Source organism: Delphinus delphis, chromosome 3, assembly GCF_949987515.2.
Source record: "Delphinus delphis chromosome 3, mDelDel1.2, whole genome shotgun sequence".
Lineage (NCBI taxonomy): Eukaryota > Metazoa > Chordata > Mammalia > Artiodactyla > Delphinidae > Delphinus > Delphinus delphis.
The window spans coordinates 97198430-97217880 of NC_082685.1; the positions used below are offsets into that span (position 1 = coordinate 97198430).

Sequence of the window (19451 nt, forward strand, 5' to 3'; positions counted from 1 at the left end):
GGTTACACTTTGTTGATTTAATACTGTTGGATCTTAATTCAGCAAGTAGTTTAAAAACAGAATTCACTATATTTGTTCTAAAAAAGAAAAAAATATATATATATTCAACAGTACAAATACAATATTACAAAAAAAATCAATCACTTGTGTCTAGTGCTAAGGGTTATATTTCAAGGTTACAAAAATATATAGTGTAAGTGTATTTGAACTATATGCCTACACCAAAAAACAAACAAAACCCAAACCATATGGTAATGAATTCAAATACATAAAATATTAGAAAATATTTTGTACATCAAATATAAATACAAAATGTAATTTTGATTAACACAAAAGTACTAATTAGCAAATTCCTCTGTGATAAAAAGTTAATCACTTGGATTTGTGATTGGAAAATGTCCTTTTAAAAATGATTTAATATAATGTTCCCCACCCCCAGCAATTCACGTAAATTCATGTGTCTAAGAAAGAAAGTTGCTTGGTACTTTCATAAACTGGGAAGCATGAGTTAAAGTATAACATTTTGGATGTTCTCAAAGATTAGCATTTACTTAAGAGAGAAAACTTTTTTGACTGTCTAACAATCAATAATGTTAAAACTATCTTGTTTGTTTCCTCTGAAAAGGTCTTCTTTTAGTGCGATTTGCAGTACTCTAAAAGATGTATGCTTAAAACCTAAAAAAACAATACCACAACCTTTTCTAATTAACTTATAGTCTAATAATCTCTGATTCTGTATCAGAGCAAATAACCACCAAAGTACATCATCCTACCATAATTCATCTTAACCTACAAGGTGAATTTTTTGATAACATAATTTGATTTATAAGAAATAGTTAACTATTCCATGTCTTCAGTTTTGACATCACCAGGCACAGCGTAATTCCAAAAATGCCATCACTGACCTAACTCAATCCACATTTGTTATAAAAACAATTATCATTCTGAATTTTGCAAGCTCCACGTCAGCAAGAGGTGCGACTGGTGTGGAAGCTACGTGATAAACGCCTGAGGGAAAGAGTGCCTCATGTCACTCAAAAATGACCCCTTTCTACTGATTAAGGGGCAACAGTGACAGGCTCTCATCAAGTTCATCACTTAACTGGAAAGGTGTGTAAATGCATATGGATTGCACATTCCATCAAAAATTTTCTCCTGTGAAGGTATTAATTTAACTTTCTATAACAGAATAAGCAAAAATGGCAAACATTTCCTAGTGTTTATATAAAGGATCCTAGCATTAATGCATTTATCTAGGAATGAGTACTGGGGTTCACTAAGATTGCAAAAGCACACACCACACTCTATTCACTCTAAAACTGCTAGTCACACTGATCAAATGATTAAACTATCAAACCCTTCACATTTAAAATGAAACGAGAACACCAATTATTACTGTAAATTTAAGAAACACCCAAACTGAAATTAATTTTCTTCAACAGCCTATACAGAAGACAATAAAACTAGACTTACCTTCCTAGAATGTAAGATTTTCCTCTTTTACTGTAGTCAGCCCCTGTCAAGCATACCACCTGGTACATAATAGGTGTTCAAGAAACGATGAATTCAAAACACTGATTAATTTAGCATTTAATTTATATGAGGACAAATGTTTTTCTGGTTATCTTGGACTTAATGAAATGACAAAAATTGTATATACTTGGACCACTTTATTATGTGTAGGGAAATTAAGAACTAGTAGGCTCGAAAACTTCATAGAGACCCTTCCTAAAAAGCTGCCAGGAAACATTCTAAAATCTTTTATATTCCAAATGTTTGTGGGGATTACGCATAGAGAAAGCTGAATCTTAACAGCTCAGAAATCTCCTTCCAAGCTTTATTTTCTATTGTAATAAGGGCTTTCATAGGCCTTTTTTTCTTTTTTCTTTTTTAAAAAAAAAACAACTCCATTGAACTATGATATGAAATCTGGCAGAGTACAATGATAAATAGCATTACTCAGCCTTCGCTTCTCTTCAGTGGCTGCAACTTTGAGATGCCTACAGCTAAAATGCCAGGGGTCAGAAAGTCTATGAATTTTATCTATTAAAATTTCCCCTTTCTCTACATCTAAAATAAATTTGAGGCAATTATTATGTTTTCTAAAATAAAACATAAGTAATATGGGAAATAAAGTTTCTTATTGCAGGTTTAAATTCATATATATTTATTGGTATTTTTAACTAGGCCACAAAGCAGTAATCTGTTTGCCAAGTTATACTTTTGAAGAAGTATAAACTGCAATGACACCTTCTTGAGGTAGAGACTTCAATGGCATTTGAGTGTTTAATATTTCATGTCAGCATGGCTTGTAGAAATTGGCAGACAGAACAGTTATGAATTATTAATACTAATTGCAACTAAATGAATATTTCTTGCGAACATTTAATTTAGAAAACTACTTTTTCTTAGCAGTTAATTATCTACTTTTTCTTAGCAGTTAATTATCTCATTAACTTAGAATTATTAGCAACTTAAGAAATTACTATCTAAATAATTCGTTATAACTAAAAAGAGGAGTTAAGAATGCAAAAGGAAGTAACATTTATTAAGTGCCATATAGGGTGAATGGCTACTAACTTAATTCTATCATGACCAAGATACCTGGTGTTATTTCCACTTGACAGGTAAGAAAACCAAAGCTAGAAAGAAACCTGCTTTGTAATTCAGTTAGTAAGAAATTACACAAGGATTTGAAACTATGTCTGTTTGATGTCAAAGTCTATGTTTTTATTAGTTTACCAAGCAAGTGTTATTCCACATGCCTTCACAAGTGACGTAAAGTGGCTACTCTTTGGAATAAAAATGTTCCTACACATCATCTGGGGAAGCACTTTACTCTCTATGAGCATTATAACGTTCCTTAGTCATGTTTTCTCTGATATTTTGGCAACTAACAATAAACATCAAAAGAGAGTTGTATGATGTCACATTTGAAGGCTAACTAGAAACAGCTAATACTTCTTACAGTATGTGTAAAAAATTACTGATTTAAAAATGTAGGAAAAAAACTTGACTTTTATTCAGAGCTGATAAAGTAATGTAGCAATTTTTAGTTTAGACTGTAAACCCAGTAATAAGACTCTCAGCATTTGTATCCTGCTAAAAGATCTATTTCCAAAATAAAACTAAAGTGTGCTTCTTTAGCAGATTAATTGCTGTGAGATCATCACTTAAGTTACATAAAATCGAAATGGAAGTTCTAATGTTTCTTTTCCAGCTGTATCACAATGTAACTTATTCCCACTAGTAAAGCAACTCCAGTTTCAAAAGTAATTATTATCCATATCCTTTCTTTTAGTTTTACTACAAATTACTATTAGGAAAAACTGCAAATTGAAATGTGTAAATACATACTGTACATTAAGATTTTAGATAATCTCAAATTCTTTACTTTGTTGCCATTTATAATCTTAATATTTAATAAAACATTATGAAGCAAAATGTTTTCACTTACAGAACAGTGGTTACATGGAGTAGAAATACACTTTCTATAGGAACTGCTAAAATAAAATAGATCAAGGGATCAAACTATTAGCACATTTACTAAATTTAAAAACCAAAAGAATATATTATTGTGAATTTTGAAATGTTTATTTTAGAAACACGTAAAACTGAGTATTTTATTCCAACAGCCTACAGAGAAGAAACAGGGAGCTACATGTTTATAGGTGCACATTTGCATGAATATTCTTGCCATGATGCTAAGACCCAGAACACCTAGAAGAGAGGACATTACATTTTGATTTGAAAAAATATTTAAATTAAAAAATTTTACATGTACAATATAAATAAATAATACTTTTAGAACAAAAAATAATAAAGACTAATAAATGCAATGTGTATCAAACAAAACTATTTTTTACTTTTGAGTTAAGTCCTACACACTGGAAAAAGAAGCCTATACTATGCTTTGGATAAGTTCTTTAAGTGCTTTAAAGATTTAGCAAGGCTGCAAATTCTGTCAATAAATAAATGAAATTATTTATTGTTTATAAGCTATGAAGTCCATAATAAATGACAAAGCAAGCTGAGCAGGTTTAGAAAGCTGACCCATATTTTCTGTTATCATCATGAAAACTCAGTGACCGACCGACACATCATTTCCAATGTCACCAATAAGGCCTCAGTGTGTACTCCAGGACACGCTTTTAAATTCTCAGGGAGTTCCTTAAGAATATTTGGGAGTTTCTGCAATGTCTTTATATTTCTAGCATAAAGATCCAATAACCAGTCAGTACGAGCACTAGTGGTTTCCTTATAATTCTGACAAACTATAAGCAGGTCATTTAGATGAGTTAATCCTCTGAAAGCTAAGAAGAGCTCTGAAGACAAACCAAAAACTGAACAAAAATTTAGCAACATCCTACTAAGTAAAAATGAGCCAAATTCAAGTTGCTGGTGGTAAAAATGTTTCTCTGCTTGTGCATGAAAGTTCTCCACTGTATCTTCTATTTTTGTGATAGCAAATAGTTCTTCCTTGACTTGAGATGATACCACATAATCCAAGGGCAATTCCCCCTTAGAGTTCCTCTGCTGCAGAAGCACTGGGCCTGTGAAAAAGAACATGCAAAACGTTAAGAGTTAAACATTCTTATTTTGGCAGTGTAACAGCCATTTTCTCTCTCCTTTTTTCCCCAAAGCATCCAGGGCTCACTTTACAGTCATATTTTGTAGTAATTCATATTGACATAATTAACTGGTTCTATATACTAACTAATAAAGGTGCATTAGAAAAAAATAATCTAGTCAATTGCCTAATCAGGTTTGCCTAAAAGCACATGCCTTAGTTCAATAAATAACATATATGGTTATAAATTAAAAAAAAAAACTTTGATAAAACTTTATAAGTTGCCATCTTCAAATAAGAATATCAGTGTTCCTGAAGAAAATTTAAAAAAAATACATTTATCTTAAATTCTGTATAAGAGCCTTAAAGGTATTTCATAATATCACCAAGCGGAAAAAGTACTGACCCCTTCCATTGCTAATAGGCAATGGTAGCAGTGCAGACTGCAAAACTTTGCCCAGACACAGAACACGTTTTTCATTATCCTTGCTTATGTTCAATTTTTAATATGGGTAACTGATTCACAAAAAGTAAATATTAACTGCTCTGGGAAAAACTCAGATTTCATCCATCTATGCTAGCTACACCCATCTAACCATCTACTAAGAAAGTTTTGAATATACAGTTTATCCCCTGGGTAGTTAAGGATGATATGAGAGGGGCAAAATAACAATGACTCAGTGTTTGGTCACACAGCAAAGTACAGGAGTACTTCGCACCTCTGCCAGTCAAGTCCTATAATTATTTATGTACTTTGCCATAAAAATGTTACAAGGGATATAAAAGTTTGAGTACTAGCAGACATAATCAGAAGATTCTACCATACAACACAGATCTTATTGTCAGAGATTACAGATCATAGCTGCTAAAACTCTTAATGATGAATCTGATGAGACACATGTAGTGGCCTAGATATAAAATGTAATTAATGTAAAAGATCAACCAGTAATGACATACGATTAATGTATAATTTACGGAAAACATTCTAAATCAAAATTAGATCTGTTTTCATTATGTTGATATTTCAAAAAAAATGTTTCAAGTTATTCCTGTTTAAAAGAGAAAATACAACAAAATTATGAACACAAGATACCAAAAGTAAACAAAGGTTTTAGAAACATAATTTAAATTATTGCTCTCAATACTGAGCGACTCACAATGAAGAGATAATATAGTTTCTACAATGATGGTGTCAAACCATTTGACAGGTCCAAACTCAGATTATACCTAAGGCAAAGAGAAATCTGTATGATTGCTGAAGGACCTTGATAAATGCAAATACAAGTAGATTTCCTCTCTTGGGACAAAGAACTCATCAATTTACTATTCTTCACCAGAGGTCCTAAAACAATTCACATTGGTTAGTATAATGCCTTCTTCTTCTGAAAAGTTGGACTTAATACCTTAATACAATAATGGCTTTTACATCACTTAGACCAATTGAAGCAAAGCCAAATATTGGCTTGGAATGTCACATACATAGTTAAGTAGAAAACTAAAACACTTAGGAGATATAACAGTATGGTTTTGTAAACATATAATACTAAAAAAAGTATAAAAACTGAAAAATACATCGATTATGAAATGGTATAAGTAAAACAGACACACTAAGGCCTTTAGGGGGCAGGAGAAGACTATAAATAACCAAACATGTTAAACTACCATGATATAGAGCCTTCCTCAGATAGATGACAGATAGATATAGATATATAGTAAAGAGATAGCTAAGGAAAATATGCTGTTTATTTTCATGCAGAATCAAATAGCTTTAATGACTGGATAAATAGTACAACAGTATTTTTAGTACAAATAAAAGTAATAGGAAATTTATACAAATCTTTGTGTATTATAAGCTAGTCATCACTTTGTTTTTCCTTTTAAAACGCAAATTAGTTTTGAACACTTTGATATAAAATTTATATTATTCAGTTCAGATATAAGAAGAATATCACTGAGTTAGGGGGTGGAAAAAAGGGTTCTGAAAGCAGAGATCAGGTAAGAAATCAGCAGAAAAAGCAGTAGATGAATATTAAGCTCAAGTTACTTCCATCACATACCCTCTACACAACAGTTATTATCATTTGGAAGTCCTCCTACTTAACTTATTGACTACAAAATGTGAATGAAGAAAAGATATTATTCTAGGATGTCTTTTTTGTAGTCTATAAAGAAAAGACTAATTAAAGAAAAGAATAATCGTTAGCAGTTATATATAGGAAATGAAACAAGAATGAAAAAACCAAGTACTCACAATTGAACATTTACATCCATTTATTAATAAGCTTTCAGAAATGGCTGGTTTACAGACATTACACACTTTAAGTAAAAGGATTAATAGTAAAAACCAACACACTCAATTCAAAATACACTCTCATAACAAAGGTAAAAAGGCTTAATAATACAATAAATAAATACATTTTATGAAAAGGTTTTTATCCTCAGTAAATAAAAGGTGCTTACATTCTAGCAGACTTTTCATCTTTACTTTTTCATTAAAATGTAATAAAGGCATCTTTCCTTATAGAGCTTAAAATATAAAATACTTTCTACCTCTGAGGGATTCATCAAAAAACTGGATAATTTATCATAACCCGTTTAGCATAAATGCACTCACCCCCATGCTGGAGTAGCAGCTTGCCAATTTCTACATGTCCGTTTGACAGTGCATCATGCAAAGGAGTCACCCCGTCCACTTGAGTGAGCAGATCTACCTCTGGACAACGTTGCAAAATTTCCTGGACACATACTGTGTTGCCATAGTTACAGGCTTCATGCAAAGGCGTCCAGCCAGCATTGTCTAAATTAGAAATCAAGGCAAATTTTAAAACGGCAAAAGTAGGACTTTGGTAGTGAAGTATTGATATTTTACTTCCCTTCTCAGTGTGACTTTCCAAGTGCCTCATATACAAATAGAACTCTTTGATAAAAATGCCTAGGGTGTAATCATATTTCTAATTGTAAAAAATAAATTAAAAACTATTTTAAAATATTGATGTTGGGATCTGATCAAAATATAGATGTCAAAAAATGGTTGTGCACTATTATACATCAATATGTGATGAATTTCTTGGTTTTGCTACTAGCAATACTTTAAAGATATGTTAGGTAAATATACTTAAATGATTTTTCTTAATGTTGAAATTAAACTATTTAATATCACAAATATTAAGACATTGAATTAGACAACAAAGATTTAGAACTTACCTTTAACATTGATGTCTATTCCTGGCATAGAGAGAAGAAGAATCAATTTCTCCACTTGGTTATTTATGCAAGCCCTATGGAGGGCTGTTTCTCCTGCCATAAAAAATTAATAGATTATTCCAGAGAAGACAAGATATCAACTAAAGAAAATAATCAAAGGGCATGAACTAGGAGATCTGGCCCCATGCCAGAAAATTATTTATTGAGTTTTCCTTTTGACTGGTTTAAACATCTCTCACATTAAAAAAAAGAGGGGGGAGGGAACCCCACCAATCCATAGAGCCTCTCTGTTCTATCAGCAATTCAGCAATGAAATTCTACTAAAGGTTTAATATAGGCATTGTCTCCCCCTAGTTCAAGGTTTGAAGTTTCAATCCTGCTATAAAACCCTCAAATGATCAGAGAACACCAAATATACTGGGTTTTGCAGCAATAAAAGTTTAAAGTGCAATTGCCCTCTTAAATTTATTCATGAACCTACGTTAAATGTATGGCTCTTTTTTATACAGCATTTATAGCTTAATTCAAATGAATGTTTCTGGCTAAGCATGAGTGCCTCTACACACTCAAGTGTAATTCAGAACTTCAAATCCATTAACAGATGGTTTGCTGCTTCTCAATAGGCTGTCTGGCTTGGCTACAGCAGCACAGAGAAGGAGAAATGGGGGAATCTTAATATAAACACACACACACGCACACGCACATGCACACACACGAAAAAAATCCCTAGTACCATTTAAAGCTGAACAAGAATGACAAATAGAATGGCAAAGTCTTTTCTAGGAGGGGTGCAGTTAGTGCCTGCTGCCTAAAATTGACTACACCCCTCTCTGCTGTAAGCAAGATTAATAAGATATAAGTGATAATTTGATGTAAGGGGAATTTAAAAAAACATAATAACTGCTTTGAAAACAAATGAAATACATATTGAATCAAACTTTCTTGCTATAAAATACTAAGTAGCACATTTTTCCAGTGTTCAGTTTTACAGATTATCTCTGTAACTTCTACCAAAACATTTCTTTAACAAGCATTGAAAAGCTTTCGAAGTTTTTCTCTACTATTTCTCAATTCTCTTCCTCCCTCCAGTTCCTTCTGCTGTTCAGCTTAAAGCCATTCATATTCATTTTACTTTCTGACACAATAAACAAAGAAAAAGGACACAGTTTTGTGACGTTAATATCTGAGTTCACATTTAATACATTTTTCATATTTTGAGCCAAACGGGCAGTTATTTTGAATTTGTGATATGCTATTATGAACTCATCTCATGTTGAAAGATGATGAAAGCTTGGTGCCATAATGATAATATTTGTATTAAAAACACGATATAGCTCATAAACAAGAGACTTGGCAATTTACTTTGGCCAGATACAGACTCTTGGTAGTAATTTATAATTTTGAGTTAAGGGGTACCTAAGTAAAAGAAGTGCCGGAGTGAATTATTACAACGCTATTCTTGTTACTCCATCCCTTTAGGTACTTAGGTTCCAGTATAGTTAGAACCAAAAGCCAAGCACATTTCATAGTCTGGGCTCAATGCCTGGAAGAAAAGAGTCCATATGCTTAACACAGCTATGTAACATAGCCTACTTCTCATTCTTTGTTCACAAAACGTCTAGGACTGAAAGAGATGAAGACTGAATTATACTTTCAAATCACAAGACACTGATCCTAAGCAGCACAGGTTGAGGTGGAATAGAAAAGTAAGGCAGGCAAGTCTGGAATGAGCTCAACATGAGTTACACAGTGTTTAATATTTGAAAAGGCAGGTGGAGAAAAGAAGGGAGGAATACTCTATTACACCAGGTATTAAACACTTTTTTTTTTTTTTGGTATAAATGCCAGTTCACAAAAATAATATGCTCTCCAGGAAGGTATTTCCTGGACCTAGTCCAATATTTAAGTTCAAGCATTCATCAGGGCCAGTGTGTAAAACTTGCAAATACTGACTATAACCACGAAAAGTTCCTAGCATAAATTAATTTAGATACTTGGAATACCTTTTAAATTAGTCTTGTGAAAATTTATCTTTGTAACCAAAGAGGGGCAATTCTCCTTGGAACACGACAATTCTCCTTCTGACTTCTTTTTCAATCTTTTTAATGATGAGGAACATTTAGCAAGATTCAGCTCTCTGAAAAGAAAGTAAGACATAATGAAAGCTTGTTTTTCACCAAGGCGTAGAAGCACAAATTATATGGTGAGTTAAAAAAAAAAAAATCTAGCCTTCTTTTAATTTAAACCCCCTTATTCATTCAAATCTTTACTGCTTTCTATTTTTATATTTATTTCAACTGTACAGAAACAAATTTTATGCATTAATTTTCATTTTATTACCCTTGCACCCCCCAACAGCCCACCAAAAAGTTTATGAATATTGAATGTCCAGTAAAGCAGACGAGACCAAGTAAACCATATTTGGCAGAGAGACTAAAGCAAACTGCTAAGATCAAAATGCAGGCCCCTACTCCCTATTCTTATGTTCATATTCTAATCCTATCCTCTTCTTCCTAAAAAGATTTCAGGTTTTCTGAATTTTATATAGCATACTTTTAGAGGAGGTTTCTCATTTGGGGAAAGCTATTGTAACAACTCAGAGTATCTCACATGGCGATGCATTCTGAAATCCCATCTATATTATATACAAGTAGTACTTTAAAAATCACAAGGCAAAAATTGTGTGGAACAATAATTTGATGAAGAGTTTTATTTCTTTTGAAAAAGACTTAATAGAAAGTGTGTACCTTGAATTAAAGAAAGTGAAAATGTTGATCATGTGCATTTATAGGTATAAAACTGAGTTTTCTGCTATCAGTATAATTCAGACAACATCTCAGATAAAGATACAGTTCAAGAAATGCCTAAGAAGAAGAGCTGTACTCGAAAACAAAGCATAGCTGGTATATAAGCATCACTTACGGTAACTCTGGCAGCCCTTCCACTTGTTTCTGTTTAGCACCATTCAGCATAATTAAAGCCCTCTGAGATTCAAAGCAAGGCCGCTGTCCTATTTTCTTTGGTATCTGCATTTTTCCAGTCCCATGCACACCAGTTTTCCCCAAAGCTGGCAAATAGGAATATACCTGTTGCAAAATAATATTATATTGTTTTCTCAACTACAAAAACCTGGAAACAGTAAAAAGAAAATACTTGATTCATTTCACCATTAAATTTAGTTATAATTTCTTGGTTTCATCACTATGGTTGCCACCCTATCTCATATGAACATGCTAAAATATTAAGAAAGCTGCTAGTTCCATGTCATTAAGTCAATATGACATACACAAGAAAAATGACTTCTTCAAAATAATTGTTTTTTTGAATTCAAATTTGACACTCATTTAGGAAAGTTCTTTTGATGAATCTTATGCCCAACTTGTTATAATTAGCCTATTTTTAGTATTTATGGTTTAAGTACAACTGGTATTTTGTCATTTCCATTTTGGTAATGTCTTCCTTCAACAGAAAAGAAGTCTGGAATAAACAGAATGAGGAGCGCAAAAGTCACTGAAGACAAGGATTGTTGCAAACATTATTTGCCCAATCTGACCAATTATTAACAAGCATATTTCTCATTTGTTGAAGAAACTGATGGAGATATTAGATATCAATAATAGCTAAAGATAGCCAAGATAAAACTGGAAAACCTTGGATCAAATCAAGTTTATATGTGTATATACATAGGATAACTGGAATAACCTTTGGCATCATTTGCAAATTTTGCTTTTTAAATACCATTAAATACTATGTAGAATGTTTCTGGATCAAGGTCTTTCCAAAATAATAATCTTACATACTGTGGCAAGTGATATAAAGATTCCTGTATAATTTTTCTGTTACCAATTCTTCATTACTCTCAAGTAATTAAAATTTCTATTCACTAATTATTCCATTTTGAGGAAGAAAACGACCTGCTTATATGTTTGAAAGATTTATGATTAATATGCTCTGTCCAATTATTAGAATAACTAAGAATATTTAAAAATAGAATTTATAAACTTACTTCTTAAAAATTAAAAGAACTAAAATAGAGTGGTGCTTACCATTTTCTGAAGAGAGAGTGGCTCCGAAGAAATACTAATGGAACTCTGTAAACACAACTTTTTAAAGACTGCCTCTGCAACAAACATTTGAAGCCAGGAAGAGGAAAAGGAACAAATAAAAATCTCTAATTCCTGTGAAGAAAAGTCTGTAGAAAACAAGAGAAGTAAATATAGTTATTACTACACCTTATAAAATTTCTTTCTACAGACAATTTCTTTCATGGACTTTATTCATTCAGATGATGATTCCTATACCAGTAAGATTCACCCACATAATTTTAAACCACAAAAAATAGATAATATTCCTATTCCTTGCCCTTCAAGAGAAATTCTTATGGCACATGTTCTCACATTTGAAACAATCACTACTTTTTATTATTTTAAATAAAAGGCTTGAAATTTTATATATACGTATATATACATACATGAATGGATAGATGATATATGAATAGATAGACAGACATGGACTTTTATCACTATACTTTCCAATTAATGTTAAAGATCTCTTCCCACAATAGGGCTGTGTCTTTGGAAAACTGGTACTTGGTTTTTAAATGGGCACACATGTATTTAATTTGCACTGATTAGTCTTGAGCTGATAGGAAGACATTTTTCCCCCGACAACATCCATGAATCCTATCACTGCAGAGAAGGAGGAAAGGTAAAGAAGAGGGATAAGGTAAGACAAGAGAATGCATAAGAATTTCCTTAGAAGTTTGCACCCACTGTACTATACCAAGTGCGGGAGAGGAGTATAATTTTAAATGACAAAACAAACAAACAACAAAAACACCAAGAGTCTCAAATCTCTTCATTCTAAAATCCTCAAGTTCTCCAATAATATGGAAATACACAAATATATACATGAATTGAAAGTGATAAAGGACTGAAGTGACTATTTCCCTTGTAAATTTAATGTTATGAATTCTCTATTAATACTCTCTGCTTAAGTAATAGCATGGATAATACACTGGAATGGTAAAGAATAATCAATCAATAGGATACTAAAAAAGCTAAAATTAAGCAAAACAGGATGAAAAAAGTTGATATACAATAAGGCAGATTAAAATTAACTACAAATAATGGAAGAATAAAGAATTAGAAAAAGTCAATAAAGTTAGCAAAATAACATAACAGGTCAATATACATTTTAAAAATTGGACAGAATAATAAACTTAATAGCAATATAAAGCTTAAAATTTGAAGTCTCTACTCAGGAGCTGACTTCCCTTGGCTGAGCAGACTTCGCAGACATCCAGTGAAATCCTGTCCTTCTCAGATGCCTTCCCGAAAGGCTAGGGCCTCTGGTGTCCTTGCAGTCCTTGCCTGACTTTCAATGAGGGAAGGAGAGTTGGGGTGGGATGGGGGTGGGGTGTGGAGAAGAACAACAGTTTAAGGAGGAATTTTGCCCCTGGGAACATTTGGCAATTTGTGGTTGTCACAACTGGGGAGAGAAATATACTGGCAACGTAGTAGGCAAAGGCCAGGCATGCTACCAACTGTCCTACAATTCACAGTTCACAGGACAGCCCCTCACAATAAAGAATTATCTGGCCCCAAACATAAACAGTGGCCAGGCTCAGAAAGAAACTGCCTGGACTAAAGAGATCTGAGGTTCTTGCTTGTGGCAGACTGCCATTTGGGCAAATGGCTCCAGTCAGATGTTAAATAGATCCACCTAGCCCCACACAGACATATGGTTGCTGAATTCAAACAATCCTGTCCAAATATGGCCTCAGAGATATAATTTATAAGAACTGGAAACAAGAAAGGAGTTATTTACAACTTTTTGTTACAACGGACTACTTACAACCTACTAGGCTGCTAGTATTATCTGAAACTATGAAAGCAATGAACTGAAGGATGAGCAGCAAAAGATCTTTCCAATATTAAATCTCTAGTTATACACATTAAAAAAAAGCACATCTATCATCACAGACTTTACTACAACCAACTGATCTTACGTATCAACTCTAAGCAGAGGCAAAAGCAAAGCAGAAATAACTTGTACTGTACAGTTCAAAAGCAACGATCCCACAGTGGAACTTCTAAATGGAGTTATTCACCTAGAAATAACATTTGGTAGCTTTAAAGAAATAGCAAATACAAACTATAATGGATCCACATATGACCAGGTAACAGACACTTGAAGGGAATGATCAATAAGAGATGAACAAGAGAACTTAAGAAACTTAACCCCTGACTGACATGTACACACTGCTCTATTTAAAATGAATAACCAGCAAGGACCTAGTGTATAGCACAGGGAACTATGCTCAATATTAGGTAACAACCTAAATGGGAAAAGAATTTGAAAAAGAATAGATACATGTACATGTAAAACTGAATCACTTTGCTGTACACCTGAAACTAATACAACATTGTTACTCAACTGGACTCCAACATAAAATAAAAAGTTAAACAAAAAAAAAAAAAAAAAAGAAAGAAACTTAACCCCTGGACTTTAAGACCTTCAATGGCAGGATCATTTTTATTGCCCTCACAGCTAGTAGGTTAGTAGCTTGCACAGAATAAACATTTAGTACTTAATAGATAAATGAATGAATGACTGGCAGATAGCAATAACTGGAGAGCCAAGCCAGGATGATCTTTAAAAAAGTTACTTAGATCATGCCACTCCCTTTGAAAAATGGTTTCTAACCCCTAAATAGGGCTTGGAAGTTCCTACTCAAGCTCCTCTATTACTTTTTTGGCTTTACTGTGGCCACTCTTCTCCCTTCTGCTTGTCATCAGCCAGGCATCAAAAGATTTCAAACAGGCCCAACTCTTTCCTATCTCCGAGTTTTAGTAAATGTTGTGTCTTCTGAATGGAATACACTTCCCTGACTCTGCCAAACTCCTACTTATCCTTCAGGTTTTGCTCTCCATGACCACTCTACATAAAATAAGTTTATCCAGCTCAACACTTAGTTTTTCTTATTTGGAGCACTTAGCACTTTAAAATGATGTATTTACATTAACTTAATTACAGTCTGCCTCTCCCACCGAAAGCTCCAAAAAGGCAAGGATCATATTTTGTTTCCCTCTTCCACTGTATATGAAGTGTTTACCTCAATGCCTGGTAGAATGCCAATAAAAATCTGTTGAACAAATGCAGGCAACAGAAACATTTTGATTGAGATGATTAGTCAAATTATAAAAATGTATATTTTTGGAAAAGGTCTGAAGCATGGAGAGGGATTAAAATAGAGAGTAAAAAAAAAAAGCCAATAAAGGTTTGGAAAAACTCTCAGGAAAAGATAATGACGTAGCCTGAGAAAGGCAAAGGAAGCTTTATTAAAGTTCTCTAAAGATGTGAAAAATATTATAGTAACTTCTGATGACATGTTTTCTTCCCAGTGAAAACAGGAGAAGAAATAAACTGAAGTTAAGGATTGACAAACTATGTCTTGCTGCCTATTTTTATGAATAAAGTTTTACTGGAACACAGCCATGTTGATTTATGTACTATGTATCACTGCTTTCTTAAGAGTAGAGTTGAGTGGTTGGGACAGAGATGGTAGAGCTGAAAAGCCAAAAATATTTACTATCTTATATTTTATCAAAAACAGTTTGTCAACCCTAGTTTAAGCCAATACATCAGGAATTTCAATTAGGCACAAAAAAGAAATTTCAGATCTTGATGCTAAAATATAGAAAGGGATATAAGGAAACTCTTTCTGTTCAAAGTGTTTCGGAACAAGAGAGAATGGCATCTATGTGGGACTGCTGGATGAGCTCTGATGGAAAGAAGAAAGAATTTTACTTATCTACTGAAATATCTTCTGCCATAATTTTCTACAAAACAATTAACAACTAACAACAATTTTACTAAACTAAAATTAATTCAATAGATCTGAATCTGAGTAGTACCATAGTATGTATTTTATACTTTTGGACTAGAAAAAAAACAAAACATCGTTTGTCATAAATGAGAAAGATGGACCAGTATCTTCAACTGGAAGCTATATAACAGCCAAATTATAAAATCTTTACTAATGACTTAGAAAAAGCAAATAATAGTTTAACTGAGCTGAAGAATAATACAAAGACATGGTCAAACAAACAAACATACAAACTACGGAGTATCTACAGAGAAAAAGAAATGGTTCTCTATCAAAAGAGCAAAATATTGACCAAAAGGACATTATTAGAACACCTGGTTCACTTGTAGGGATGAGTGTATTATTCTACAAGCTCTGTATTATACAGTTTAACTTTGCATATTAGCTGTAGAAAAGCTACTGCTCTCTTAAGGATAAACTATTCACTTGATTTCTATCTCTTGACAAAGGCTAAAAATCAAGATGTACTAACAAAAATTTAGGAAGATTAATTTGAACCATTTTTAGATATGTATGTTGAATTTTTAAAACTGCCTTTCTATGGTTTAATTGGAAGTCTAAGAAACCAATTGTGTGGTACCTTGAGAAGAGAAAGGAAAGGCTTAAACACACAGTTCAAATGGGGATATAGTTTAAATCTCTTGTAGTTTTAAATATTAGTGATCAAACATATTGAGAGCAAAGTAATCAGTCTGTCGACAGGATTACAATGGTAACATTAAAGTCAGTCAGCTTAAGTCAGTCACAGGCTCAAATTTGTTGAGTTTAAACTTGTGGAAACTGAGAGTAACAGTGGATAACAATGCCTTGCTTTAAAGTGAAGGGACATTCCATTATGAGCAAAGAAAGCATTAAAGCTGATGCATAACATGTAGAACCTTGTTATCACAAGGCGCATTATTTCATGCATTTGGCTAAGATAAGTTATATTTCCCTAGAGGTAACCAATACACACTGGAAACAACACATATAAATACACTGATAGTCTGTAAAGGCACTGCTAATTCTATCCTGGGGTCCCCAAACTCAAAGAAGTTTCATTATGGAATGAAAACAGGGAATCCTTTTAGCTGAATGTTTAGTTCCCATGCTAGCAAATAATGCCAGAATTCTGCTGTTTCTAAAATGGAAAAAAAGAAAAAAAAAAAAAAGATCTAGTAGGAATGGTGGGAAAGAAATGAAAAGAAAGGGTTCTGAAGGAAGATTGAATTTGAGCTAAGAAATGTTAAAAAGTCATGCAACAAAGGACAGCTACTTCACAAAAGGAACAGTAATCACCCCTCAGCTCAATGAAAAAGAAAGAGGAAAAAAAGAAGATAAAATGCTTTAGATAAAAATCTTCTAACTTCAGTAGTATAAAAAGAGACCTCTCTTTGCAGAGGGCATCATCGAATAAATCCTGAACCCAGTTAGAGCCTGGATTTCTATTCTAGAATCTCTCTTCAAAGTATTAAAGTGATTGACAGCATATTCAAGAACTTTTTCTTTTATATAAAACCAAGATGCAACGAAACACATGTGTAACAAAACAGAATACTTACTTAGCAGTCTAAAATAGTTTTAAGTATATAAAAATCATCTTTTATATTTGAGAGGCACAGAAGTTCACTTACTTTAAAATATGTTCATTTTAGAAATTTAGAAAGGAAGGAAAGAAAAGAAGGGAGGGAAGAAGGAAATGGTTCATAGGGCCCTAAACTGGCTTTGAAGTGTAAGAATGAACATAAACGTTAATAACACTGTAATAACTTTGTATGTGGACAGATGGTTACTAGACGTATGGTGGTGATCATTTCCTAATGTATGAAAATGTCAAATCATGTAGTACACCTGAAACATAATATTGTACATCAACTATATTAAAAAAAAAGAATGTACACATAAAATCTTATAGAAGCCTGGAGACCCAAAAGAGTTAGGTAGAACCTTTCATAAGGTAAGCATGTGAAGATGAGTTCTGTCATCATATTGCTTAAGTAATATTCCTATTACTTTAGAGGAAACTTTAAAATTAGATAATGCGGGGAGGAGGAAGAGTGAGAAAATTATACATATGTATTACTTTTATTTGCTTCATCCATGCTAATTTGTTAGATCGTCAGACTCAATGGAAAAGAAATATGGCAGCTTTTTGTTATAATAAGAAAAATTACACAGCAACAGGTACATGGGGAAAATGTTTTAGCCAGTGATATAGCTCAAGTTAATCCAAGTGGCTTTATAACATAGTAAGTATTCTGATCCAAAGATTTTCATTTTTTAATACTGTTAAGTATTTATGCAGGAAGAGACCTGGAAACTGTTCATAGGGCGCAGACAACATTACAGACAGATAATGCTTTCTAGGTGAACAATTAGAAGTATTAAAGGTACTGAAAATAGTTTCTACCATGTGAGATTCTAAAACACCAAACATTAAAAAGCAAATCTATCTCTTCAATGAAAAGAGAATAAACTGGTTTTAAATTTGTCTAAATATTTACTTTCACAGAACGGCTTAATTTTAATATTTTGTTGTAGGATTAAGGAAAACATTAATAACATTATATATAAATATATAATAAGTTATTTCCATGTACTATTTTCCATGCTATATTAAATTTTTATGAAAGCATCAAAATACTATTTTTGAATAATAAATGATATGTATGGGGAAGAAGGCTCATGTAACATAGACACACTTACCATCACATGAAAGGGAAACGTAACTTCCTAAGTCATCAGACATGTGTCGCATCACGTTTCTACCCATCTTAAGACCAAGGACAATCCAATAATCTATTGCTGCTCCAAGAATTCCAGTCAATAAGTAAGCTAGTTCATGTTTGAAGACCTAACATTGAGATTGGAAAAATATCACTAAAACATACTGAAATGTATTATTTCTATTATTTTGAATACTTGTTGAGGCAAAACATAGCTATTTAAAAAAACAGGGTATGCTAATGCCAAAAGGTATTCTTAAGAAACCTAGCAAACTAATTCCCTCTTTCCATTCTCTCCATCTCCTTCCTTCCCTCCTTCCTCCCCTGATCTATATCTACATCTAAATCTGTATCTGTATGACAAAACAGTTAATAAAACAAATTTTCCAGGACTTATATATGGATAGCTTGTAACAATCTTTTAAGATAACTTTATCCAGTGGTGTCAAGTGCTTTAGTCAGGCAATAATTCCATTAAAACAATGAGGAAGTACTTGGCTTCTGTGGATTTCTGTTAACAAGAATATATGACTACAAAAAAAGAGATTTAGCCACTCCTACTGTTTATGTACAAAATTAACCTTTACATTTCCCTAAATGGCATTCGCCAGAAAAAGACTTGAAAAACACAATGCATACAAGCTTTAACAAGCAAGACTGTACTTTGTTGTAAAAAATAAAAAAAATCGGCTCATCAAATTTTAATTATTAAATTATATCATATACCATTACCTAACTTAGAAATATAGATATCAGTTTTAAAAGTATACATATTCTTTTATATCATCATTTATATATTAACGATATTAAACTACTGTAAGAAATACAGCAAGGCACACAAACCTTACTTACAATAAGCATGCTTCACACTGTGTTTAAAAATATCTTTCTAATCCATAAACTATGAAGATGAAGAGGTGTGAAAATAATATTTTTAAACACCTTTGATTTAAACATAAACACTTTTCCACAATGACATTAAAACTAGTTGAAATTCCTGTATTTTTGGTATTTGTTGTCTAGGCGTGTTGGATGTGTGAAAAAAATCACTAAATTAACAGTTGGGGAGAAGCCATGTGAA

The 19451-nt window shown here is 32.6% G+C and overlaps 1 protein-coding gene across 1 annotated transcript in view; it reads right to left on the minus strand.

The window, feature by feature from the left end:
* Positions 1–2813: 2813 nt before the first annotated feature.
* SLF1 (SMC5-SMC6 complex localization factor 1) overlaps positions 2814–19451 on the minus strand; it is a 66924-nt gene continuing 50286 nt past the window's right edge. Inside the window, exons 15-21 of the mRNA XM_060006991.1 lie at positions 18351–18498; positions 11821–11966; positions 10697–10860; positions 9778–9911; positions 7775–7867; positions 7185–7367; positions 2814–4553 (exon numbers count right to left, since the gene is read on the minus strand). Coding sequence (XP_059862974.1) covers positions 4072–4553; positions 7185–7367; positions 7775–7867; positions 9778–9911; positions 10697–10860; positions 11821–11966; positions 18351–18498 — 1350 coding nt within the window. The 3' untranslated portion in view covers positions 2814–4071. The remainder of the gene's footprint in view (positions 4554–7184; positions 7368–7774; positions 7868–9777; positions 9912–10696; positions 10861–11820; positions 11967–18350; positions 18499–19451) is intronic.